The sequence below is a fragment of the Psammomys obesus genome, unplaced genomic scaffold (assembly GCF_907164565.1).
Source record: "Psammomys obesus unplaced genomic scaffold, mPsaObe1.curated_primary_1811, whole genome shotgun sequence".
In the NCBI taxonomy this organism is placed as follows: Eukaryota; Metazoa; Chordata; class Mammalia; order Rodentia; family Muridae; genus Psammomys; species Psammomys obesus.
In genome coordinates, this window is record NW_026585685.1 from 1,180,914 (window position 1) to 1,208,321 (window position 27,408).

At 42.3% G+C, this 27,408-nt stretch overlaps 1 protein-coding gene across 1 annotated transcript in view; it reads left to right on the forward strand.

Annotated features, from left to right (window-relative positions):
- Positions 1-86: 86 nt before the first annotated feature.
- Positions 87-27,408, forward strand: part of Gdap2 (ganglioside induced differentiation associated protein 2) — a 54,463-nt gene continuing 27,141 nt past the window's right edge. Inside the window, exons 1-6 of the mRNA XM_055628379.1 lie at positions 87-203; positions 8,829-9,068; positions 9,879-10,018; positions 18,228-18,381; positions 18,632-18,720; positions 23,081-23,157. Of these exons, the coding sequence (XP_055484354.1) occupies positions 8,893-9,068; positions 9,879-10,018; positions 18,228-18,381; positions 18,632-18,720; positions 23,081-23,157 (636 nt within the window). The 5' untranslated portion in view covers positions 87-203; positions 8,829-8,892. The remainder of the gene's footprint in view (positions 204-8,828; positions 9,069-9,878; positions 10,019-18,227; positions 18,382-18,631; positions 18,721-23,080; positions 23,158-27,408) is intronic.

The window sequence follows — 27,408 nt, forward strand, 5'->3', positions numbered from 1 at the left end:
CGAGACGGTGTGATTGGGTGGCGTGGCGGAAAGGAAGCGGGTACCGTCGCTGTCAGAGCGCTGTCGCTAGTCACCCCGGCCTCTGGAGACCAGCTGCCTTCAGCCTCCGCCTCTGGCAATCGTGTGTTGCCGATGTCAGCCTCCCGCCTTCTGCTACGGAGCTGAGCTGAGGGCCGTCGCCCGGATGGGCCCGCCCAAGCGCCGTGAGAAAAGGGCGAAGCCGGGAAGGGAGGACAGCACGGCGTGTGCGACGACTTGGGAGGGATCGGGCTGGCGTCCGCCCCGGCTTTGGGGTTCGCACGTCGGGCAGGTTGGGGCGCGGAGCTCCGGAGGCGCACGCCCCGAGATGCTGGAACGCGGTGCCGCGAGCAGCCCTGCGGGTGACAGCTCTAGTCGAGTCTAGCCCGCCCTGTAGATTTGAGTCTGCTGAGGGCAGACGCCGAGCCCTGGATGCTGAGTTGTCCAGGGACCCCACAGTCCCCGGAGTGACATCGCCTTGGTTTTGTGTTTCCGCTGTCAGGCCTCTTGGGAGGGAAATGACCCTGGGCTGGCCCGTCCTTGATTGTAGACTGAGACTGAGCCGCTCTGTTAACGAGAGGAAATTAGCTTTTCTCTCTTGCAGTTCTGCGCGCTTCAATCCATGCTTCTGTCTAGAAGTTGTAGAAATGAACCCTGATGTCTCTAGCTATCTGTATAGAACCGAAGATGACGTTTAACTATACAAAAGAAATGATCTCCTGCCATCACTAACTGAACAAGACCTTTGCAGCCAGCCTAGAAATTTAGAAAGTAGACAGGGTAGTTATCAGGTAGAATTGTGTTTCTGTTTAATGTTAGGGATTGTTTAGCGGGTATGGTTTTCTTCATGTTTTAAAACATGTTCAGCGCATCATTTGTATTTAAGGAAAAAATTATACAGAACACATAGGTGGTGGTTGTGGCAGCATAGATGTTTTGAAACAAGAATACATTTGTTATGGTTTGGATGAATGAAAAGGCAAGAAATTGTGATGACAGCTTTATTTGAAGCAGGGGAGGAGCTTGATAGGTGTGTATGGTCCCTACCTCCTGTAGATGCTGCACATTCCCTTGTTAGAGGTGGAAAATGTGCGCTTTGGTGGAAAAACAGTTTACAGTCTTTCAGGCCTGTCCAGCCTTTACACATTGCCAATTGGTATTGTCATGTTTGATCGTGGGGTCAAAGCCAGGCTTGGTCCATGAGAATACCAGCACTTGGAATCCACCCTGGTCTAGATATGGAGTGCTGTGATAGCACACACACACACACACACACACACACACACAGCATTTCTGAGACTCACAATATCCCTGTGTGTTCTGGAACTCTCTCTGTAGACCAGTCTGTCCTTGAACTCACAGAGATCCACCTGCCTCTGCCTACAGAGTGCAGGGATTAAAGGCCTGCACTGCCTTGCCAGGCTAAGATATCTTGATCTTTTTCTTATCCAGTGCTTGAAGGACAACATTCTCATTTAAGCTTCCAATTGCACACGGTATGAAGGCCTGCAACTGATGCTTGCTCTGGTTTCCTTAATGCTCAGGTGACATTGCTAGTTCACCAGTAGAGCCTATGCTTTGGGTAGTTTTGAATGATGATGTTACCGTTTACCTGGGACCATTGATGAAGCTTAGAAGTCGTTTTTGCTATAATGTTTTTATTGCTGATGTATTTGAGCACTGACACTTTTTCATCTGGGCAGCCTTCCATTTGCATAAGTTAATTCTTTAACTGATAACTCCATAACTGATTTGGCATTGGGATAGATGTGGTATGTTTTTTTTTTCATCCTTTTATGTTCTGAGCTTTTAAATATTGAAATACAAAACCATAAAGAATAGTAAACCTGTAATTAATCGAAAGCAACGAACAAGTAGCATAATTATTAGAGGTCAGATGCATAGTCCAACTTTCCGTACTTGTCTTATCTGTGAAACCATTTGTCAGACAGCCTGTCATCTCAGAGATTCTCACTTTCCTTTCTTAAATGATACCATTCTGTGTTTGTTCGTTCGTTTTTGAGGCATGAACTCTCTACATGGTTCTGGCTCTCCTGGAACTATCTGGCCTCAAAATCACAAAGACTCACCTGCCTCTGCCTCCCTCGTGCTGGGATTTGTGCCAGGAGTAGTGCTGCACGTATCTTGTGCCGCCACGCCCAGCTTGATGCCATTCTTTTTGAAAATCAGGTTTTATAACTGGTCAAGGTGGCTCCCACCTGCAATCCTAGCATGCAGGGAGGCAGAAGCAGGTGGATCTCTGAATTGCAGGCCAACCTGGTCTACAAAGCTAAGACAGCCAAGGCTACACAGAGAAACCCTGTCACGGGGGGGGGGGGGGGGGGTAAAATCAGATTTTGAGACAGTGATCCAAAGTGTTCTTACTTGATGCTGCCAAATCTTGAATAGTAAAATCTGGTCTCTGGGAAACTTAATTTTTTCATATAAATCACTAGACTTTTTTTTTTTTTCTCTTTAAAGCTAGTAATGACAGAATGTAGGAAGGAAATAGGCTACAGAGAACTGTAGCCTCTTTGAATTATAAAGGATATTCAGTAGCTTCTTTTTGTTTGGGGGTCCTTTCTCTTTAACATAGAAAGTATTTGGCCTAATCCATAGATCTGATCTATTCTGGAATCCAACAAATTTTTGATGTGAAAATATGCCTTAGGAGCCTGCTTCACTAAGCTCTGAGGTTTGTTTGCAAGCTTGTTCAAAGTTCAGAACCGACCAATTGATTTCCAGTGGGAAGTATTTTTTTCCATTTACTGTTATCCAAATTTCTATCTAAGGTTATAGATTACTGTAGTTACCTGTCTGTCTCCACCCACACTGCTACTTCCCATCATGCGCATGACCCCTTCCTGTTTTCAGTCTGTCCCTAGAAGTTTTAATCTCAGTCTTGAAATCCTTTCAGATGTATGCACATGTATGAGTTCTTCCACACACATTTTTCCATCATGTAACTTTCACATAATATGTGTGTGTGTAGGGAGCTCCTGTACTTTGGGGTTTAGGTTTCTGCCACCTTTGGGTTTGCTTCTCAACTTTCTTGTGTGTGCGCATGGGTGTGGAGATGCATAAGCGTGGCCATGATTTTATATTGGGAGCATCCGTGAGTTAAATCTCTTTCTAATGAGAAAAATCAGTTTCTCGGTGGAGATGGAGCAAAAGAATTCAACCTTATCTGGGTGGTGGTGGTGGTGCACACCAGTAATCCCAGCACTCCGGAGGCAGAGGCAGGCCTGGTCTACAAAGTGAGTCTAGGACAGCCAGGGCTACGCAGAGAAACCCTGTCTGGGGGGGGGGGGGGGAATTCAACCTTAATTAACTTCCAGGACACTTAGGACACACGAGTTCCAGAAAATGTCATTAGCTTTTGCCCCATGTCAGCTGTGTTAGCACTAAGTTAGCACTGATCTTGTGGATCACAATAACTCCAGTAGCAGGAGAGATCCAGCAAACTCAACTGACTAGATAGACAGACAGGAGAGCAACTGAAATGCACATCAAAGACAATCATAGGATTTCAGGGAGAAATTGGTCAACTTAAGAAATTTCTGTTGACCTTAAATCAGAGCTTTAATCATGTTGAGCTGACAGAAATTGCAAAAGGTTGAGTAAATGAAAGAGGAAGCAGAGCTCTGCAACAAATACTCAAAAGTGAAGCTGGGACTGAAGCAATGTCTCACTCTTACAGCCTTGCCACAAGTGTAAGGACCGAACTCGGCTCCTCAGCACCCACTCAGGTGTGAGGACTGAGCTCAGCTCCTCAGCACCCACGTAGAAAGAAAGCTGGGCGCTGTGGTGTGCTCTTGTAATGTCAGCTCGAATGAGGAGACAAGAGTACCCTTGTGTTAATTGGCTGCATCGCTGAGCCCAGGTTCAATGAGAGACCCTGTCTCAAAAAATAATAATAATGAAAGTTGAATGAGCAATTGAGGAAGATGCCTGCTGCTGACTTCTAACCTCCATTCACATGCTTACACATATCTCTGCGGACATTTGCCATACACACTCACACAAAGTGAAGTGCTCAGCCAGGCCCAGTGGCACAAGCCTAAAGTCCCAGCTACTCAGGAGGCTGAGGCAGGATAATCTGGTTTCAGTGCCTCTTGGGAGCGAGAATGAGCAAGGGGAGGCTGGGCAGCTTAGAGTGTTCCATCTCAAAACAGAGAGTAAACAGAAAGGGAAAAGAGGGCTAGAGATACAGCTTGGTGAGAGTGTTTGCCCAGCATGCCGCCTCCCTCCCACCCCCCCACCCCCCACAGAATGTGGGGAGCTGTTTCTGTGGTCTGAAGAAGAAATGAGGAAGGAAAGATTTTCAAGAATGTGAGAGGAAGATGTTCAGGGAGAATTGATACAATTCTTATAAAGGGCAGCTGCTAAAGCGCCTGAATGAAGATCTTTTGGCTGGCTTAAGCATGCGGAATATATGCTGAGATCCCCCAGAAACTGGAAAAGTTTGCGTGAAAATCGATTTGGAACTGGAGAGAAGGTAGTGGTTTGAGCAGCAGGAAGAGAAGAGAGCAGAGGGAATGGCATGGGCTTCAGGATCAGTGTGCCTTGAGTGTGGCCTCAGGGTCCACATGGTGGTTAGCTGGCCTTGGGCTGGTACTGAGCCTCTTAGGTTTGAAACAAGAGTTCAAGTATCTGCTTTATGGGAGGGTTGTAAAGATTAAAGAGCATATTCACTGCAAATCCTTTAACGCCCCAAACTCCTATGCATAGCTCTCGGCATTTCTTTCACCTGTGTGAAACACCCTTGCTGTTTTGGACTTACCGCTGCTTTCTGAAGGGGCAATGTCTGCTTTTCTAGTCTGAATTAACTATCTCTCCTGGCCATTTGACGTAGCACATTTATCACGCTATTTCCCTGATGTCGTGTTTGGGTGGGTTTTGTGGCTCTGTCTTTTCGTTGGACATTTAGTATCCAGCATTCTTGAATGAATGGATGAATGGATGAATGAATGAATGCCTGGATCATAATAGGCCAAGAGGCTTTTATTTTCTCACAGATTCTACAGATGAGGAACTCAAAAGTAGCATTGTTGCGTTGTTGCATGGTTCTGTCAGTGTCTCTCATGAGGTTGCAGTGGAAACAACAGCCCTGGCTGGAGTAGTTTCAAAGCCAGCTAATGCCAGGGGGTTCACACTTCCACAGTGGTTTATCCAAAAGCCTGTGCATGGTAGCTTCTGGCAGAGACCCCTGCTTTCCTCCGGCTGGAGCCTAACACCTTCAGAGCACAATTAGAGAGCAAGGCTTGGCCACAGTGCCCTTTATAACTATCTTTGGAAGAAGCCACACCATCATTTGCTAGCCCTGAGCAATGCAGAAGAAAACTGCACAGGGTATGAGTGCCAGAAGGTGAAGGACATTGAAAGCTTGTCTGTGACAGGCGCTGTTCAGAGTCATTTAGAGAGATAGCTGTATTAGTAAAGCAGTACTGTTGATGGAGGGTTCAGCTAATGGAGGAAAGGTCGCACATTCATTTTGGCACAGTCAAGATTGCTGATGTGTGGCTTCCTTCCCCTACTGACATAAGAACAGATGTTGGGTTATTTAGGGATTAACAAGACATAACAAGGGAAGTCATGACATCAAGATCTGAAAAATGTGACTTAGTTCAGCACTCAGCATTTAGCATGCATGTTGATTTGACAGTGAGTACTTGAGTCTTTTTGGCACGCTGGAAGTATAACTTCTTCTCTCCAGTGGTTACACTGCCCTGAGGAAATCTAAAAAAGTATTTCATTGTGCCTTGCTTTGCGTCAGGTTCTCTGCTGTGCAGTGTTGGCACAGGTTATTGCATTAGTCTTCATGATTAGCGTGTGAGTTGATTGCCCCTGCTGTATATATAAATGCTAGCTTTGCCTCAAGGATCGCAGCTCACAGACGGTGAGTCAGGGATCCGAACTTGGGCCTTGATGCACAGAGGCTCATGACTTGCATTGTGTCACACTTCACTGTTGCACTGTGGGACTGAATGTGGACCTGGTCATCTGACAGTAGTAAAGAGAAGGCAGGTCTGAGGTCATGCACTCGATGTGATTTTACTTCTGTCACAGGAGAAAGGAGAACTACACCAAATCGGAGATTTCTTCTTCTTGATCATTTCACTTTTTTGTTAATTTTAAAGTGTTCTAGAAGCAGGTGTTAGAGTCTGAAATAGAATGTAGTTTTAAAAAGCAATTTTACCCTAAAAGTTGACATGTGAGTTTGCAGTTTAGAAACTGTTAATGTTTTTGATGAATTTTTTCTTTTCTTTTTTTCATTTTATCTTATGGCTAAGAACCGTGAGCATGAGTCAGCACATCCTTGCCTGCAATCAGGGATTTCTGAGACAGTCATTGCATTGAGGCAATGGCATGTGTGCTCTGTTCAGTTCCGCCTGGAGCAACATGTGGCATGTGTTTGCCTCCAGGTTCAAAGGCTGACTGTGAACCAAGTACAGCGTGTAGGAAAACTCATTTTAAAGAAGCACTTACTACAAACATCAAGCACTGATAAAAGTATATTGGTATCATCTACAAGATCTTCTTTTAACTGCTAGGTGAATGACCACACTTTCTACCTAACAATAAGTGAGAAGAATTAACATATTCTGATAGATCTCTGCTTCTAGTTAGGATCCATGTCTCACCAAGAAACACTAATAAATTGGTTTTGGAAGGTCATGTGTGTTCTCCCTGAGTGACAAAAAACATTAGTCTTACCTCAAAAAGCTTTTTAAAATTAGTTCCCAGATTGACTTTCTTCTCTCCTCATCTGTCTGCTCACTTCCTGAACTCATGTGGTCTTGGTTGTTTGGTAACATTCTGCTCTGGCACATCCTTCTGAAGCACTTGGTGAACACCCTCTACCATCTTGCTTGGCTTTCTGCCTTTCTTACCAGCCTTCTCACGTACAGTCTTGTCTTAGTATACTCAGTCCTGGGAGCTCTTTCTCACTGATTGCATTTGCTCTGCAGACAACCTTGTCTAGTTCCTGTAGTTTTCAACACTGCACTTGCTGAGACTTCTAGACCTTTAGCTGAACCTCTGCTCTGAGCTCTAGCTTCAAGCATCCAATTGTCAGTTTGACAATAAACAAACACATGACTATGTAATGAGCATTTTGAACTCAGCACATTCTAAGAGACACATGGGAGGGGGAAATCCTCTTCGTTCACCCCATAGCTTACTTCAGTATCTCTTCTCTGTAAACAGCATTACTATCCTACTCAGGTGTTTAAGCAAGTAATCTAGGCATTGTCTGACTCGTGTACTTCCTCACCCTCTGAATTCCTATGACAAATCTCTGGTTCTACTTGTCAGTTATATCCCAAATCTGACATTTCTCATGGCTGCCATGTCCTAGATTCCTCCTGGATGTTCTTCTGCTATTCTTGCCCCTCTTGCTTTCCCTAGCTAGAGTCTTCCTTTCAGGCATTGCATTTAATTGTGATGGTCAAAACCTTCTAGTGACGTCCTCATATTTAGAGCAGAAGCTAAGGGTGGTTTACAACTGGACCATCGGCCTTGCATTGCACCAACCTCACCATCTAATTCATTACCTAGATGATTCTCCAACCCATACAACTTCCTGGCTCCTGGACAGCAGCTCACTTCTTCCTGCCCTTTTGTCTTTGCCCTAGCTGTTCCTCCCCCTCTTGCTTTCCCAGCTTAACCTGCTCCTCACACGGCACCTTTTCTCTGTGATACACGTTCTAGTTGCACTGTTAGCATCACTTTTCTACTCTGCTGACACATGAGCTCCCTAAGGTAGAGATGTATTGTTAATGGTGTCCTCAGGACTTAGAATAGTACCTAACACACCCACGGGCTTACAGAGGTTAAGTGGATGAATGAGGCTACGGTTTACTGAAAACAGCGGTAGCAGTCAGCGGTCATCCTTTTCTCTGGTGGAATTTTCCATGATCTAGGTCCAGCTCTAGAAACTGTGCTTTCTTATCACCCTCCTCTCCCAACTTTTATACAACCAGCTGTCTACCACATGCAATCTCATATACCTAATCCTGTGTGTTGTCATTATTCCTCTGTATGTTGCCTTTAAAAAAAAAGATTTTGCTTTTTTTTATATTAAGTATATATATGCCTGTGTATGGTCACTGCATATGAATGCAGTTGCCTGCAGAAGCCAGAAGAGGGCACTATCTACCCTACAGCTGTGTTAATATGTGGCTGTGAGCCTCCTGGCATGGGTGCTGAGAACCAAATTCAGATCATCTACAAGAGCAGCATACACTCATAATTGCTGAGTCATTTTTCTAGCCCCACATGTTGCCTCTTAAATCCAGGTCTCACCTTCTTTGATCATTAGTTGAAACCTTTATTATATCTTACTACTTAACTGTAGGCCCTCCCTGTCTCAGTCAGCCTTGCAAACATATCCACATTATCATTAGATGGAATTCTTTAAATTATACATGATATTTATCACTTCATATCTTATAGCACAGCATAGAGCATTTTATGTATTTATTTTGCAATAGCGGATGCCCAGAGTGTTGAATGAGTAATCCTTTCTGAAAAGTAGAACTGGTGTGATTTGTGATGATTTTTAATCACAAAAGACACAGTTCCTTGAAAGGAATTTATTCTTATATAATCTCTCCCCGCTTATTTCCATATTTTAGGAGTGTTGTTGTTGTTGTCCTAATAGACCAGTACAATGACTGTAGGCACTCAATACACTCTTGCCTCTTTCCATTCCACAGCAGAGTTGGATGTGTTTGCTTAGTAGATTTAAAGTAATATTGTGCATAATAGTTGTGCTTTTGTTTTAAAATGATCCCTTCTCTCTTAAGCTAAAATCTCCAGGAATTGTTGAATTGCCGAGGCCTCTGGGACACAAGCTGAAGCTCCCATTCCATGGATCCCTTGGGTGCACCTTCCCAGTTTGTGGATGTGGACACCCTGCTAAGCTGGGCTGACTCGTGTGGAGATGAAGTAAGCTACTGGGACAGCACAGCGGAGACATCCCGGGAAGACACCGTCAGGTCGCCTTTTCTGTATAATCGCCACATTAATGGAAAAGTGGTTCTTTGGTAACTTTTTATTATATTTTACATGTGTGAATCCTCCTAATTTTCATCTACAGTTCTTTTTATTGAAGTCCTAGTCCTATTTGAAATGTTGCTTTTATAATATAGCCTTATTGAGCTATAGTTAAAATACAGTAAAGTGTACAGATTTAAAACGTACAGCTTAAATGTTGTTCTGTGTATGCATCCATGGAGCCATCTCCACAGTTAAGACACTGATATTCCCGTCATCTTCAGAATTAATCTTGTTGGTTTGCCTGTTTTGGACATTTCATATACATGAAATTCCAACAGTAAAATATGTGAGACTTAACTCTGTCTCAAAAAAAAAAAAAAAAAAAAAAAAAAAACTAAACCAAAAATATTTGACACTTTTGGACTTAGCATAATATTTTCAGTTGTAGTACAAAGTGTCACTTTTTTTTGTGACTTAATAGTACTCCATATTACAAGCACACTTATCAGTTCCCTAGTTGATAGACAGTTATATTCTTTTGGCTGTTATTATGACTGATTCTATTTCTAAACTCTTTAAGTCAACTACTCTCAACTGTGTAACATTCTGTTATAATGCAGGCAATATATCAAGGAGCAAATGTATGGCATGATGGTTCTGTGAATTCTGGGGTTGGAGCAGTTACTGTAAACTGTGAGATGCCAGGTTAATTTGAGTCAGGCATTTTTCCCTGTTTCTACTTTTGTGCTGTTGCAAAGCTGATATCGCAGAGATGGGAGGCTTCGGAGAAGTTAGAAACTAGGTCAGTTAACTCCCTCCTCTTTCCCACAATTGCTTTTTATCTGTTGGTCCCTCAGGAAAGGAGACGTGGCATTGCTGAACTGTACAGCCATTGTGAACACCAGCAATGAGAGCCTCACAGATAAGAACCCTGTGTCAGAGAGTATCTTCATGCTTGCGGGGCCAGATTTGAAGGAGGACCTACTAAAACTTAAAGGTGAGTGACCGCTCTTAGACGTGTTATTGCAATTTTACTAGCAGTCCAGCTTATCAATCCTATGCTGAATTTTAAAATGACAGGTGTGCTGGCTACTTTTATATCAACTTCATACAAGTAGAATTATCAGAGAGGAGGGAACCTGAATTAAGAAAATGCCTCCATAAGGCTGGACCGTAGGCAAGCCTGTGTGGCATTGTCTTAATTAGTGATTGAGGTGGGAGGCCTCGCCTGTGTGGGTGAGGTTGCCCCTAGGCTGGTAGTCCTTTAAGAAAGCAGACTTAGCAAGCTATGAGGAGCAAGCCAGTGAGCAGAGGCCATGGAGTATGCAGGAGTGCTGAGGGGGCTGTTGAAGAAGTCTTTAATCAGACTGTAACAGGATGCCATAATAAATGTGTGGAATTTAGAAAGGATCTTTAAGAAAATACTGTAAAGTCCTTTGGTAAAGATCACAGAAGCGAGCCAGGAAAAATCCCTTACAGGGTACCCATGCATGTGCCCACCCGTACAGCTTAGAGTGAGATTAGAAACAATACGAGAGTAGAAAAGCAAGTATGATGTTACACAATTTCTCGCTGTTAAAGTTAATATTTACCCAAATACTAGGGAGTCGTTAGTGTTTAGCTGGGATTATTGTTGTGACCCTTCACTGCACTGAGCATGTGACAGGAGACTCATCACCACTCAGTCTGTGCTGGTAATGGTGGTTCCTACCTCAGTTCTTGATGCATAGCAAAAGTTTAATAAATATTTTGGATGAAAACAATTAGTATCATATAGACCAATTGGCACAGTGGACATCAAGTTGTGATGCTGCAGGCATTGCCAATAAGTTAATACACAGACCAAATGGCATGGTGGACGTCAGGTAGCGGAAACCAAGTTCTGTTGCTGCTGCTGCTGCTGCTACCTGTTAGTTCTCTCATCTTATCTGAATGACCAGTGCTGACCTGAGGAGGTTATCAGTGGCCGCTGAAGATTTATGTGACACTGTCACCTTTTCAAATTTTTATTAAGGTAGTAAATGATTACATGTTATGGCTTAATAAATTTATGATAGAAAGCTAGGGACAGCTGTCAAATGGACGGGCTTGAAATAAAAGCAAAAAAATGATAGAGATTAATATTATAATCTTGCATTAACTTTAGGCTGCTAGATAGGGTCAGGCCTGAGAAGCCAGTTTGACAGTTTGGCAGTCTTTCGTGCACATATGAAGTGCTTACTATCAGTAGAACAACATACCTTCCACCCCACTTGTTAGTCAGAAAACCTTAGGATTAACATGTCCCTCTTTTCCTTATCCTTCCCACAAAGTTTGTCATCAGGTCCTAAATTTATTGTGGCTTTATTTCTCTCTTAGCAGCTACTTCCTCCCTCCCTGTTAACTGATCTCCTTTTGTTTATTCTTCATGAAGTTGTTTACACACACTGACCAGTGTCTGTGTAATAATCCGTGAACCCCTCCTTCTTGCTCCTCAACTTCAAACCATTTAGTGATTCTTCAGAGTCCTTAAGCTGGTCTCCAGTCCCCAAAAGATCTCACTCTTTGGTCTCCAGTCTCATACTACCCTGGCTTTTGCCTTCAAAACTCAGTCCTTGAACCCAAAGGGTCTCTATGGAAACTTCTCTGTGGTTTGAGTTTGCTGTCTCCCTTTCTCTCGGCTCTTAACTCTCAAGTCTTGCCTGACACCTCTCCTGCAATGCACAGATTTTCTTTCCTTCAGAAAGGCTCTTTGTCACATAGAATGTGGTCTTAGTCTGCAATGTGATGCTTCCCATGTGTGCCCTAACCGTGTTGTAAACTTAGAGATTGTTACTGCTGTCCTGAGTACCATGTTGTGATGTTATAGATTGTTACTTGCAAGCATGCTGTCCTGAGTAAAGGGTAAACTTGGTGCAGGCAAGAACAGCCCAGCAAAGATAATTGAAATTCCCAATGATTTTAACTGAATAAATGCAAAGTTATCAGTGCTAATAGAGGCTGAGACCCCTGGGGTAGACCCTGTGTCCTTTATTGTGGCAATACTACCTTTTAAGAGTGATAAACTGGAGTACACCTAAAAGAAAAATTATTAGCCTGTTAGGTATTGTAGAAGGCACATTACTGAACAGTTCAAACATGTAGATTTGGAGGGAACACTAGTTATTCTTAAATATTCGAGAAGAAATGTTTAAAATGTGGAGGGTAATAGCTATTGTGTTGCTGAAATTCCTGATATGCAAAATTGTGTTGCAATTTAATTAGAAATTTTTTTCTAAGAAATAGAGCTTTTTAAAAATAGATAATATAGGATTTGTGTAGCCATCCAGTTCATCCCAAATCAGTACAACTTTCTCACTTTGAACTTGGTTATTTTCATAAAACAAAAGTTCTGTGCGTTGTCCTTTGTATTCCATTATAAAGAATTAGAACATCTGGATTCACCAGGCTTCTTCTTCTAGCCCAGAGCACATATCCAGAGCCCAAAAAACAGGTCAGAGCCTGAGCATACACAGTGTGGAGATGCTGGGATCATTGGGTTGTTGCCTGTGTGTTCTCTGACTCAGGTCTGAAGTGTGAGCTCTCAGGGGTAAGAATGCATGTACTGCACTTTCTGCTTGCTGTTTTCTGGTTAGCACTCTTTGTTCCAAGCATTCAGCAGCCTCTGTGTGTCATTATTGTGGGGTTAGGATTTGCAAAGAAGTGCAGTTGAAATGTTGCTGAATCATCTTTGGTAACTCACTTACTCACTTCTCTTTAGTAGAACTTGTAGCCTTGGACAGACAGCACACTGGACAGAACGAGGACCAGAGCAAATCTTACTTAGTGAACTGTGTTTATTTTCAAACATTAAAAACACTTTCAGGATGATTTTTTTTAATTAATTACACTTTATTTACTTTGTATCCCCTGTAGTTCCCTCCTTCCTTCCCTCCCAACTCCTCCCTTCTTTCTCCTTCTCCACGAATACTCCTCCCTAAGTCCACTGGTAGGGGAAGTCTTCTTTTCCTTCCCTCTGATCCTAGTCTGTTAGGTCTCATCAGAAGTGGCTGCATTGTCATCTTCTGTGGCCTGGTAAGGCTGCTCTCCCTCAGGGGGAGGTGATCAAAGAGCAGGCCAATCAGTTCATGTTAGAGACAGTCCCTATTCCCGTTACTATGGAACCCACTTGGACACTGAACTGCCATGGGCTACACCTGTGCAGGGGTTCTAGGTTATCTCCATGCATGGTACTTGGTTGGAGTATGAGTCTCAGGAAAGACCCCTGTGTTCAAATTTTTTGGTTCTGTTGCTGTCCTTGTGGACCTCCTGTCCTCTCCAGATCTTACCATTTCCCAATTCTTTCATAAAATTCCCTGTATTCTGCCCAAAGTTTGGCCATAAGTCTCAACATCTACTTTGATAGTCTGCAGGGGATAGTATACCTGACTGACCCCAAAAACTCTACCAGGGAACTCCTACAGCTGATAAACACCTTCAGCAAAGTGGCCGGATACAAAATTAACTCCAAAAAATCAGTAGCCCTCCTGTATATAAAAGACAAAAGGGCTGAGAAAAAAATTAGGGAAACAACACCCTTCACAATTGCCACAAATGACATAAAGTACCTTGGTGTAACCCTACCAAGCAAGTCAAAGACTTGTATGAAAAAAATTTCAAGTCTCTGAAGAAAGAATTAGAAGAAGATATCAGAAGATGGAAAGTTCTCCCTTGCTCATGGCTTGGCAGGATTAACATAGTAAAAATGGCCATCTTACCAAAAGCAATCTACAGATTCAGTGCAATCCCACCAAATTACCAACATAATTCTTTACAGACCTTGAAAGAAAAATTCTCAACTTCATATGGAATAACAAGAAACCCAGAATTGCTAAAACAATCCTTTACAATAAAAGATCTTCTGGAGGTATCTCCATCCCTGATCTCAAGCTGTACTATAGACCAACAGTAATAAAAACTGCACGGTACTATATTTTTTTAAGAAACCAAAATTCCAAAATTGTCACTATATGTTATGGTCATGGTATTTCGTCACAGTAATTTAAAAGTAACTAAGACATTTACCTAGTCTTCCAAATAAAGAGTTGGTTAATAGCAAAATTTCCTGGCTTTCTTGTTTTCTATAGTTTTGTGCATACAGTGTTCTGTTGATCATGTATATAGTTTTCAGTGTCAAATATAATGTATGGGAAACAGTATCTAATTCTTGTGCTTTGGAGCAAGTCCTTGCCACCATCTCAATACCGTACCTAGTTCACCTGCTTTTTCTAGCAGTACGCTGCAATTCCTCTCTTGTTTTTCTGTTGACTTTTTACTGAGGAAATGAAACCTTTCTCTACTCCATGGCATAGGAAGTTCTCACATGTTCTTCCTCTTTTGCCATCTTCCCAAACTATCACGATTCACATTAAATCAATATTCCCTACTAGCATTGTGACTATATAAAACATTCACAACTGTTAAGCAAGTACATTCCTATTCTTTTTGTACTTTTTTCCTCCATGAAGTTATTAATTGACTTTATTTTATTAAACTAATTTTTTTGTATCTGTCACGCGTTCATTTTCCACATTTGATACAAGGGTAAACCTCCTCTTAGTGAACATCAGACCTTTTAGTCTTAAGTTTTTCTTCTAACCTATTTCTCCCTTGGCAGGGATCACTTGGAACTTTCCTCTCTCTCCTTTCTTTCTAAATTGCTCTGTGCCTAATGCCCAAGCACTGAGTTTCACATCCTCCTAGGACATCACTTGTCTACCACATTAGATGCTGTGTTTTCAAGACGCCCTGCACTTTTTTTTTTTTTCCCTGTTCTGGCTGTCAGATTCTGGGAAGAATGACAGGGACAAACTGCTTCTATTTTCCTGCTTAATTGGAAAGTTGGTTGAAAATCGAATTGTAGTTTGGAAATTGTTTTCTAAACTTGTGAAGGCATTTCTCCATTGTTTTTACTACTTTCTCCTGAATGTTAGAATCCAGACCAACCTACTGCTCAAGCTATAATCTCTGAACTCCCTCCTCAGCTTCAGACAGGGATCCTTTGGAGAGCATTGTCTGAATCCCCAGCTAACCAACCAGACTTCCAGGTTACTGGCTTGGGGAAATGAGTTTCCAACCTGGGACACACAAAGAGCCACCTGTGGTTCTTGGTGACCACATCTCCCTTTCCTCCCCCTCTTCTCCACTAGCTACCTGCTAGGGAATCTGAGAGCCTGGCTGGAGGCATGTACTAAAACCTACCTCCTTCCTCGTAGACCTGTAACAAGGGTCTCTGCTGTGTAGGCCTGATGCCTGTGTGGAGCATCTGCCTTACTATTGTCTGTCTGTCTATGGTGCTAGGTAACTCTTCTAATAAACTTAACACCCCAATCGCTTTTGGCGCCCCTTGCAAATCTAGCAGTCTTAGGGCTTCAGAGGTGGTTGCACTTGTTGCTTTTGCTCTGGTTTGGTTCCCAGCTCTGGCGTGGTGGCTCACCGCCATCTGTAACCTCAGTTCCAGAGACTCCCTCCCTCTCTTCTGGCATCTGTGGGTGCTGCATGAATGTAGTCCACATGCAAACAAAAACACTTTAAAAGTAATGAATCTAGCAATTTGAGACCTTTCCATTAGAAAGCTGATAATAGTCTTATTTTGAATTTTTTTTTGTGTTACCAGTTTGTTTTAGGAAGCTTTATGATTCCATCTTTATTTGTGATGTGCTGAAATTTCATAGTGGGTTGCCTCTGTGTAGTTTGCATTTTCTGTTTGCCACCCTGGTTTCAGACTTCCACACCTAAGAAATGGGTGACTGTAATCCACCTGTCAGTTGCACTTTGTCAGCAGTTTGAGTGCTTAAGCAGCCACGCACAGTGACCCAGAGCTATAATTCCAGCATTCAGGAGGATGAAATGGGGGAGTCCAAGCTTGAGGCCAGTCTGAGCTATATTTAGTAATATATAGCCAGCACGGGCTACACACAAGATACCACCTTAAACAAACAGGCAGATGAGTAAGACACACATGTTCCTGTTAGATACAGAGTGATAGAGGCTAAAGAAAGGCAGGCGTTTCCAGAAGCAGATGTGTTCTTTAATCAGAACAGCTGAAGGTCCACAGCCTCTGCCCGTACATGCCGTGGAGGTGTGGGGGTTTTCGTTGGACAGAAAGGGGCAGCCGCGTGGGAGCGGTTCAGGGAAGACTTTGAGGATGAAGAATCTATCTGCAGGTTGCTTCCCCTGCAGTCTGTAAGTGGCAGATAGCCACAGGCTTGGTCTGTGGACCGTCCATCAGAAGCTTCCACAGGTGCTGTCAGTCACTCACCTTTGTCCACCTGAGGCCTTTAGGTCGCTGACCCTTCTTTACTGAGTGTTAGTGTCTCACTCACTCCTCAGACAGCAACGCCCAAGGTCACCAACACCTGCGGAATGTGACCCTCAGTTCTGGGAAGTTTCTTGCTTTTCTTCCACATTTCTCTCTCTGAAGAACTAGTATTGCATGTTATATTTTCTTGGTTTGTCTTTCAATTTTTTTTGATATCTCTTAATTTCATTTTGCTGTCTGCATGATATCCTCAACTGTAGTTTCAGCCCCTATTGAACTTTCCCGTTCTTACAGTTTTTAGTAGTCTGTAGCAAAAGTGGGTAAGTGCTGCTTTCTGTCCCCCATGTATATTTTAAAGCAACGTTCTGGTCTTGACTCGAGGCCCTGCATCTTCTCGCATGTCTCTGAGAGTCATGTTTCTAGTGTGAAGACTTTTGGTCATTTTGTCTCTGCCTGTTGTATATCAGGAGTTTTGTCGACTTCTGTTTGAGTCAAGGACTTCTTTGCTTCTCAGTGGTCTGTAAGTGTTAGTGGCGTCTAGGAGGAGCTGAAAAGCCAATGACGCATGTGTGCCTGCGTGCACGTCTTACCCGTTTGCCTGTTTGTTTAAGGTGGTATGTTGTGTAGCCCGTGCTGGCTTAGACTTAGCATATGAACTTGGACCTCGTATCATCCTTTTAAGTGCTGGGATTACAGGTGTGGGTCCCCATGCTGCTGACAAAGTACAGATGATGCATGGCTTGTAGATATTTGATTCTCCTAGTTCTGGGATCTGGAAGTCTGGAATCAGGATGGCAGATCAGGATTTTCTGAAGCTTTCTAGACCTCTTCACAGTCCAGAAAGCAGAAGCAATCTCTGTTGGAAAGATATTAATCCTATTTGTGAGGATTCCAGCATGATCTTGTCTCATTCCTCTCACCTCCCAAAGACACTGGTCCGGATGCCATCACATGCTACAGTGAGGTTTTAACGTAGGAAGTGAGAGAGCTATGCAAGCATTTACTCCATAACAGCAGAATTATTGGGTTTTGGATCTTAGGTAGAACAGACATCTTGTGGTTTTATTGGGCTTATTTAATTATCACACTCAACTTGACCTTTGTCTTTGGCCTTGAATATGCATGTTAGACAACCAGGTGGCTAGGCATTGTCCTGGCAGCTTTAACACCTTAATTGAATCCCCTGTTTGCACTTGTGCCTGGGGTTCTGGATTCCAGAAACTCTTGTTCAACATCTCCTGGGAATAGTCATCTGCTCTGTAAAGAAATCATGACCTTACTGAGCAGGCTTGGGGAGGGCTTGTAGTTTTGATTGACTGTATACACCTGCAACCTCAGCCTTTTCTTCATAGTCCCATATCACAGCATAGTCTGAGAAGTAATTAGTAGTCTTTCTAGTGTTCTCCAGAAATAACAACAGCCACTGCTGCATTGTGCATTTTGCATAACTTAACTCATTTGATCTTACAGGTCAGTGTCTCCCTTACATAGGAAGTCAAAGCACAGTGAGGCCATGAACATACCCAGAGTTTTCACACAATACTTCGGACTCAGGATTTAAATGAAGCAGTCTGCTTTAAGTCTGACTTCGCCCTCCAGCTCATTCATAATGCTTACCCCATTTTGCAAGTTGCTAGGTTTTTCTCCTTCACTAAGCTGGTTACCCATAGTCCACTGACTTTTGTCCTCTTGCAAACCTGAATAATGACTCTCTGTTCTGTGCCGTCCCCATTTTGTGATGTAAGATTGTACTTATACCTGCTGTCCTGTCTCACTGCCAGGAGATCAGAAGCAACAGACATGGATGCTTGTATTCAGTCCCATTTTTAAATGACATTCCTCATAGTTCTTAATGCATTGTTTTATGCTTTGCATATTTGTGTTTCCCTAATATTTACAGGCTCTTTTGTGTCCCCATTGTTCTCAGGTTGCCGAACGGGTGAAGCAAAATTGACAAAAGGCTTTAACCTAGCTGCTCGGTTCATCATTCACACAGTGGGGCCAAAGTATAAGAGCCGGTATCGCACCGCAGCAGAGAGTTCCCTGTACAGCTGCTACAGAAACGTGCTTCAGCTGGCAAAGTACGACCTTTCCCCACACACTGTTAAAGCTCACTGTGCAAATCAAACTCCGAAGGGCTCAGATATTATCTCTCAAGCAGTATGGTCAAATTTTACATTAATATAACTATCAAATAATACAGTTGAGTTAACAGTTGTGAATTTATTGGTGGGGTAGGAGAGATCCAGACTTGCATTTTGAAATTACTTATGGATTATGTATGTAGAGAATTGTTTTAGTACAACTTTTGGGTTTTCTGTCTGATTGCAGAGAACAGTCCATGTCTTCTGTTGGCTTCTGTGTCATCAATTCTGCAAAGCGGGGTTATCCTCTAGAGGATGCTACACACATTGCTCTTCGTAAGTAATGCTGGAGGTGCCACACATAAATCAAATTCTGAAAATGTTGGTTACTAGATAAGTTATAAGGAAAGAACATCATGGCATCCCAGGAGACTTTGCATTGCTGGATTGCAAAGTTCTCAGTTGAATTTCTTAGGATGCTGTAATTTATACCTGTGCATAAAGGCTTACAGGGCTTGCTCATTAAGTTTGAAAATGATATCAGGCCTCAAAGTATGACTAATGCAATGAGTATTTGAATCAAATAAAAATAATCTTAACAGTATGTAGATATGCAGCAAAAAACAAACTCATAATATATTTGCATAGCATTTTTCTATTTAGACAGCACTTTCACAAGTACTCCTTGAATATAAAACTGTGTTTAGGTTTAAAAATCACTGTCAGAGTCTAAACTGACGGACAGTGTTGTATGTGATATAAAAGTGTAGTGCTGGGCCAAAAGCATAGGACCGTGGTAGAGTATGTGCTTAGTATACATGAGTTCAGTTCCCGGAAATAAAAACTAGCACTCATGTTGAGAGTCCATGACCTCAGTGTAGTCTATACATTTTAGGTCACAGCTCACAAGACAATGACAAACAAGGACCAGTTACTTGAAACATCAGTGGTAGGCTTTTTGCAGATATGATGTCCATCTTAAAATACCTGAAGGGCTCTCACACTGACCTTATGCTGTGGTACGTTTTTTGACTAAGTGCTCTTCACAGGAGTTGGTGTATCATAATCTACACTGTGCTTCCATCAAAAGAATGCTGTGGTCTCTTATCCAAAGCAGAGTTCAGAAATATAGACTTTAAAAGCTTTTCCAAGAACTTTATAGATCCTTGGAAAGGTGAAGGTAAGAATTCTAACTGCAGATGGCAAGATCTAGGCATGTTATGAGGGAAGAGCTTTGATTTCTTTGAGATAGTACTGTATTTTAATGAGGTTCTCATCATTAGGAATACTGAAACAGTGCCTGCATACCCTCCTTAAATACTATTATGTGAATTCCCTGTGTGCACTGTTTGGGGTAAATGGTCCCAAGTATTGCTTTACTGCATAATAATACCTCAGTCAACCCCCACCCCCTGTTTTAAGAGGAATTTACAATAACAGGTAAAGAGTGATAGTGGGAAGATTACTTCTAGGAATGTAATTGGCAGAAAGGAAGCAAGTAGCTCTTGAAAGTGAGCTAGTCAAATTGTATAAGGGTCATTTCATTGAAACCTTAAATATAGCAAAATTATAGAATATGTTATTCAAAACAAATACAAAGACAATAGTGTACTTCTGGAATTTGCAAATAATAAATGGCTTGTACATGTTTATAGTGCACGCATGCTAAAAATGAGTCCATTGACATTATACATCTTCTAAATTAAGAACTTTCTTGCTTATTAAACTATTAGCCAAACATTTCATACAAAGACCTAATATCTTCTTGATCAATATACCAAAACTTTTGATAGTATCTTTTTTCCCTAGTTCATATACAATTAAAGTCTTTGAAAACCCATCAACATCAACATTGAAGTAAAATTATCGTATTATTTATTCAACAAGAACTTAAGTTACTACTCTGCTATTCTCTGTCCTATACAGAACATGCAGCAGTAAGGCAAGAAGCCCATGGTGCTTGTTCTTTCCTTCCACGCTTCTATGTTGGAAGTATTAATATCCTGGATGTCACACTAATTAAAGCACCTTCACAAATGTAAAACATGTGACATCCTGTTTGGCTGCCAAGGAGAGTACTCAGAAGGAATACTGAGTATTGGAAGGAATAGTAGGCTGACAATGCTAAAACCCTTGAGTCATGAGGTCAGTCTTGTTCCTCCTCCCGACCAGAATTCTCTTTCTAAATGAGCACTCTTGAGAAAATTTAATTTGATTACTATTTGGCATTATCTTCCATAAGAAACATGCAGTACTATATTAAGGAAAAAATACATATGAGTGTCAAAATTTTATGTAGCATAAATAGTTATAAAATAAAATTTCTTTTAGGAAGCTGTTTTAGGGAAAATGTAGAAAGCAGACCAGAAGGAGAGATGAAAAACAGATTTGCAGCTAAAGCAGCAGACGTATCCTTCTCTCAACAAACGAATCTACTGTACTAGATTCTTGGACTGCATTACTTACCAGGACAGCCATGAATTATTCATTCAGTTATCAGTTACTTTTGAGTGCATGTCATATCGACATGTTCTGCTAGACTTTAGTTAGTGTAATATCAATATAAAATATACATGGCCTTAAATAGATCCACAATGCAATTGTAAGAAGTTTACAGATAGAAAGATGCTCAAGATGTCACAGAGGCATCCCAATTTACCATGGGACTGTATGTCATTAACCCTAATATAAACTTGCAGAGCCCTCAGGCAAACTTGATCCAACATGGATTCAGGAGATTCTGTATAAAGGAACACATTAAGGGGTAGAGTGCTACACAAAGATAGCTTATGGCCAATTCTTGAAAAATAAGTGGAGATTCATAAAAGAAGCGAGTGGAGAACAATGTATTCCAGTCAGAACTAACCTACCACCAATGGGAGATTGTGAAATATAAGTGACTGTATAAGATGTGTGGGAGGAGCAGTTGGAAATAGGCCTCATGAGGTGGGCAGTTGGGACAGCATGGCAAGTCATGTTAATGTTTAACGGGTACGGCCCTATTACAAGAATTTCCTAAGAACGGTACTGTAAGATTACCCAGGAAGCAAAAGTTGCAGCTTTGGAAATGAAAGAAACCGAGACCAGTTAATAGCTCACTGCCAAAATGTGTGTGAGTGTTAAGAGCTTGAAAGCAGCTGAGAGAAGGATGGATATTTGAAGTGTTAACAGTAGAATTAAAAGATTGTGCATGCAAACCATGGCTTGAAGGAAAAAACAAAGGAATGCCAAAGGAAATTCAGGGGCAAGTGAGGTTGCTCAGCAAGATGCTTCTGCCAAGCCTGATGGCCTGAGTTCAGCCCTGAAGCCACACGGTAGGAGGACAGAGACAATCCCTGCAGTTTGTCCTCTGAGCTGTGTACACATGCCGTGATGCACACACACGGTAGATAAATGTTTTAGGAAAGGTCATGAGGCTGAAGAGGCGGCTCAGAGGTTAAAGGCACTTGCCGCTTTTGAGGAGGACCTCGGTTCAGATCCCAGCATTCACATGGCAGCTCACACCATCTGTAACTCCAGTTTCAGCAGTTCTCACACCTTTTCTGGCCTTTGTGGGTACGAGGCACAGAGGTGATAGATATATTTATACACATGTATGCAAATCTCATATGCAAAAAACCAATATTTTTGTAAAAAAGCAAATCAAGGATTCTGGTTTGAGTGACCAATTGGCTTGTTGGTATGTAACTGAGCTAGGGAATACAGGGAAGAAGATGGAAGTTAGACCCACAGATTTGAGGTCTCGATGGTTATCTAGGCAAATATGCTCAAGGAGTAAGTAACTCAGTTTGGGGTTTGTTTGGTTTTTTGTTTGGTTGGTTGGTTGGGTTTTTGTTGTTGTTGTGGTGGTGGTGGTGGTGGTAGTGGTGGTGGTCGTTTTTTTGTTTTTGTTTTAAAAGACAGTGTCTTTCTATGTAGTCTGGGTAAACCAGGCTAGTCTTGAACTCAGATAATCACCTGCCTCTGCCTCCCAAGTGCTGGAATTAAAGGTGTGTACCGCTATTGCCCAGCTAGTAACTCAGTTTTTTAGTTCAGAAACATTGTACAGTTTGGGAGTCATCAACATTTGAAGTTAAATTTAATTTACCAATTAGTGAGCTATGAGAGTATGTGTATCAAGTAAACAAAAATGTGGGCATTTTTCAAAGGCAGCAGCATGTTCATAAAGGACCAAAGCCAGGGAGATTTACGGCTGGGCTTTGGGGTCTTGATAGAGCAAAATAAAGATGGGATAGAGATTTTTAAAAAGATAACTCATCTTCAGTTCTGTGAGTGGGAAACAGGCTGGGTGGAACATCTAATGCTGTAAGTGAACAAATAGAAAGTCACTCTGCTTTCCATTTGTACTGGATTATTTCGGCCAAAGGGAAGCCCCAGGGAAATCAAGAACATGCTGGTTGAGGGTGGGTGGTCTGGACTCAGCATTGTAGCCAGCCACCACCACAGACACTAGAAATGCAAATGCAATAAAGCTCCCACTATGGCACCTTAGGGCCAGTGGAGGGCTCAGAGCAGAGAGGACATGCATTCAGGGACCTCTGAAACATGTCTGCAACAGTTGCTTTGAAGGAAAGCACTCCAGCTTTGTGGGGGGTGGGGAGCCGGCTTTTCTGATGAGCAGTGGCTGATGAGGTGAAGAGTAGCCTGTTACAGAGCTTGGTTTTAACACTGAATACCTTCCCATTCTCTTCCTTAGGCACTGTGAGGCGGTTCCTGGAGATCCATGGGGAAACCATTGAAAAAGTAGTGTTTGCTGTCTCTGAACTTGAAGAGGTATTTTACTAACTATTTTGTTTAGTTTGAGTCTTAGTTCTACTTGTGTTACCTTCATGCCATCATCAGCTATTCATTGAATCTGAAGCAGACAGATCTAATGATTTCAATAAACTTGTGGCAGTGGGACTTGAAAGAGAATTATGGTGGAAACTACAACACAGTGTAGAAGGAACCCAGACTGTTCCACCATGTCAACTAGGCTGTACTAGCTGCCACGTCCTCAATCAGAGGCAGGTGCCACCAATCTAAGAGTTTGATTCATTTGCACTGCTCAGCTGTTATCTTCATGGGGAAATGGCCCAGGTGGGAGGTTCTGCCTGCTGCCAGTGCTAGCACTCAGGGTGTCGCCTTGTAGCGTGAACACTAGGCTTCTAGGTTTTAGCAACAACCAGAAAATTACTGCTTTGCTGGGGAAGCTTTGCCACATGCTTGATTGGGTACTGCTGCTGGCCAGCGGCACCAGGTGGAAGGTTCATGTGTTTTCTTGTGTGCAGTGGCTTTTCTGTAAGCTTGGGCCATTTAGAAAGTCAGATCTTTGTTTTTATCTCACTGGGCTTCCTTAGCTTGAAAGCACTGAGTCATGGTTCACCTCTGACATCTCTGTGTGTATCTGTCAGCAGTCACTTAGCTTCTCAGTGCTTTGCTATATAGGGAGTGGAGGACTAGCAGGAGGGTTGGTTGGTTTTCACAGACAGGACATATTCCTGAGTATATTGACACTGATTTAGTAGTCAAGTGGCCCTGAAGGGCCATGTTTCCTAGCTAGGAAGGTTTTTAAGATGAGAAAACATGAAATACAGACAATTTAAATGAAAAAAAGCATAGTTAATTCTCATTTCTTAAAGTGATGTACAAATGACTAATATAAGGAAACTTTACAACTTTGAGCACTACAGAAATGCAAGCCAAAACCACGATGAGGCACTATTTCACACTCACAAAGCTGTCTGCCAGCTACATAAGAACTTATAGTATAGTATAGCAGCTTCTTAAGTATATACAGAAAATATTTAAAACATAAAGATAAATACTTAAAACGGGAGTGTTCATCATAGCCAAAGACTATAAAATAGTCAAAAGCTGACTTGAGGAGCAAATGTAGAGTATACACAGAATAGTGTTCATTCAGCCTTGGAGGAATGAAGTATGGAAACATGTCACAAGATAAGCCTTGAAATCACTATGAAATAAAGTAGACAGATAAGGCCACAAATTGTATTCTGTTTTATTGAAATGTCACATCCACTGAGACAGAGCAATTAGTAGCTCAGGGTTTGGAAATAGGAATTGTAGGGAAAAGATTGCTGATGAGTTGGTTTGGGGTGATATCCATGTTCTGGTGTTGGACAGTGGTGACGGGACAACTTTAAGAACATCATAGCAATCACTGCATTCTGCGTTTTCAACAGCTTAGTCCTATGCTATATGATTCTTCAAAATCTTAGTGTCTGTGAATATGTGTGTATGTAAAAGTATGCCTGTGCTTGATGTGCCATGACACACTACTGCCCCGGTTCTGCTTTCCCCCTCGGGGTACCCAGGCAGGCACCATTGTGTAGCAGGTTGAACTGGAGGGAATGAAGCTTAGCCAGAGCAGAATCTCAGTCAGAGTGAGTGCGGGAGAAACGGCATTCCACAAGATGGTTTTCAGTGAAACAGCTCTCTTTATTGGGGGAAAACTGGGGCCGTATAAATTCTGGGGAGTAGGTAGGAGTATTCGGGATGAGTGTGCAGCCCTGGCCAGGGCTAAAGCACTTGGATCGCTTCATTTGCATGAAGAGTGATTCCAGGTGCTTACTGGACCTGTCCTTTTATAGACAGAGGAAGTTTAACCTGAAACCTGACTACCAGGCTACATGACTACCTCAAGGGTGGCAGAGGTGGGGGGGTGCAAGAATACATGCACTGGGACACGCAGGCCCAGAGCAAGGAGGAAGCAGTTCTATTTCTTCCGCTCTCAGAATGACATGTCTTGACCATATTCTTTTTTTTTTTTAAGATTTATTTACTTTTATGTATATGAGTATTCTATCTTCATGTACACCTGCATGCCAGAAGAGGGTATCATATCACATTATAGATGGTTGTGAGCTACCATGTGGTTGCTGGAAATTGAACTCAGGACCTCTGGAAGAGCAGGCAGTGCTCTTAACTTCTGAGCCATCTCCAGCCCCCTTGACCTTACTCTTAATTTGTAGCTCCTCTGGTCGCTCAGTTTTCCTGCACCACAACACACAATGCATGAAAAAAGGACAGCTCTGTGGAATTGGTTCTCTCCTTCTACCTCCTGTTGTTTTTGCAGCTTGATCTCCAGTGGCCAGGTTTGCGCTTTGACAAGCTGAGCCTGATGCTGACCCTATCTATGTCTGTTTGCTTGCTTCTTTCTCTTTGTTTTCTTTTTTTAAGGAAGGGTCTCTTTGTGTAGCCCTGATTAGCCTGGAACTCACTATGTAGATCAAGCTAGCCTCCAACTCACAGATTTGTCTGTCTACCTCCCAAGAGCAAGGATTAAAGGTCTATGCCACCATGCCCAGCCCATCTGTTTTTTGGCTTCTGGATTTTGTTTGTTGTTGTTGTTTTGTTTAGATATCTGATGTCCCTAGGCTTCTTTTTAGACAATGCAATAATTCTGTGTATAATACTGATTTCTTGAAAGGTTTAATTGACTGTGATACTCATTCCGTTACTTTTGTATTATCTTTCTTTTAGTCCTTTTTAAAGATTTATTCATTTTATTTTATGTTTACATGTATGTATGTGCATTCAAATGTAAATGCCCATGGAGGCTAGAAGAAGGTGTTGGATTTCCTGGATCTACAGTTAGAGTCAGTTGGAAATACCCAATGTGGGTACCAAGAACAGAACCTTGGTCCTGTGCAATAGTTGCAGGGCTTACAAGCTCTAGCCGTCTCTCAAGCCCCCTGTGCTTTCGAATAGTTGATGAGTGATGCTGAGTAATTATGCAGTGATTCCCAGGATGCAGAAGAGGCAGGGTGTATCAACAGACATGGAGACTTCCAGCATAGAGCACCTCTATTTGCTCTGGTGCTGTAACTGAGCACAGGGACCACACATTTGGAAATCGTAAGATAGAGTACACCTTACTCTATGTTTTACTTTAGCACATTGTATTTACTTTATTAATTAATAGGTTAGGTTACAAAATAATGGTTTTGATAAGCATTCTTCCACCCGATGGAATGAGCTAATTCAAGCCAGATTAGAGTTTATAAATGCAGGTTTATTGGAGGCAACTCTGAGCAGGTTCACAGGTTCCAAGGAACTGGGTCAGAGAAGTCTCCATGCAGCAGGTGACAGAAAGGGGAGGGGCGGGGGCAGAGAAAAAGCTCCCACATGTGCGCGCGCGCGCGCACACACACACACACACACACACACACGCACACACGTGGGGGGGTGAGCACAGAAAAAGAGAGGAGAAAAAGCAGAGAAAGAGAACAGGGAGAGTCATTGCAGAAAGAGAGAGAGCAGAGAACCAAAATATTTGGATTATATAGTGAAGAGCCTCTGGGGGAGGGGAAGACCTCTTCCATGGGCTGAAAAGTTCAGCGCTGAGGGCAGGATATAAGATGTGGGACTGAGGGATGTGGGAGGACCTAGAGGCCAGGTCCACTTTAGTTAAAGAGGCACCTCAGCTGCTTGTCTCAGGTCTGAAAGCCCAACAGATTGCATGACCTTCATTTTGTATGTTAATAGTTTGTTCTCATTCATCTCCCACCTTTATCGCTTTCCTTAATTTTTTAAAATAGATTTATTTATATATTTTATTTTGGACAAGGTTAAGGGGAAATGTGAGTGTGGAAATCAGAGAATGACCTTCAGGAGTCAGTAGGTCACAGGGATCAAGCTCAGGTCACCAGACTCGGTGGCCTTTCTCTATGAAGCCATCTCATGGGCCCCTTATTTCTTTTTCTAAGTAAAATTTATCTTTTTTTTTTCTTAATTTGTAAGAATGAGTGAAAACTATCAGTCCTTCAAAAATACTTAGAAATTTAAAAAATAAAACGTAAAAACCTAGCAGGTAGTGGTGACACACACCTTTAGTCCTAGCACTTGGGAGGCAGATGGATCTCGGTGAGTTCAAACCCAGACTGGTCTACAGATTAGAGTTCCAGGACAGCAGGGCTGTTACACAGAGAGACTCTGTCTCAAACCCATCCCCTATTTATCCCCCCAAAAACCTGAAAACTACCCCTGGGTCGAATAGAGACCGGTATACTAGCTTCAGCA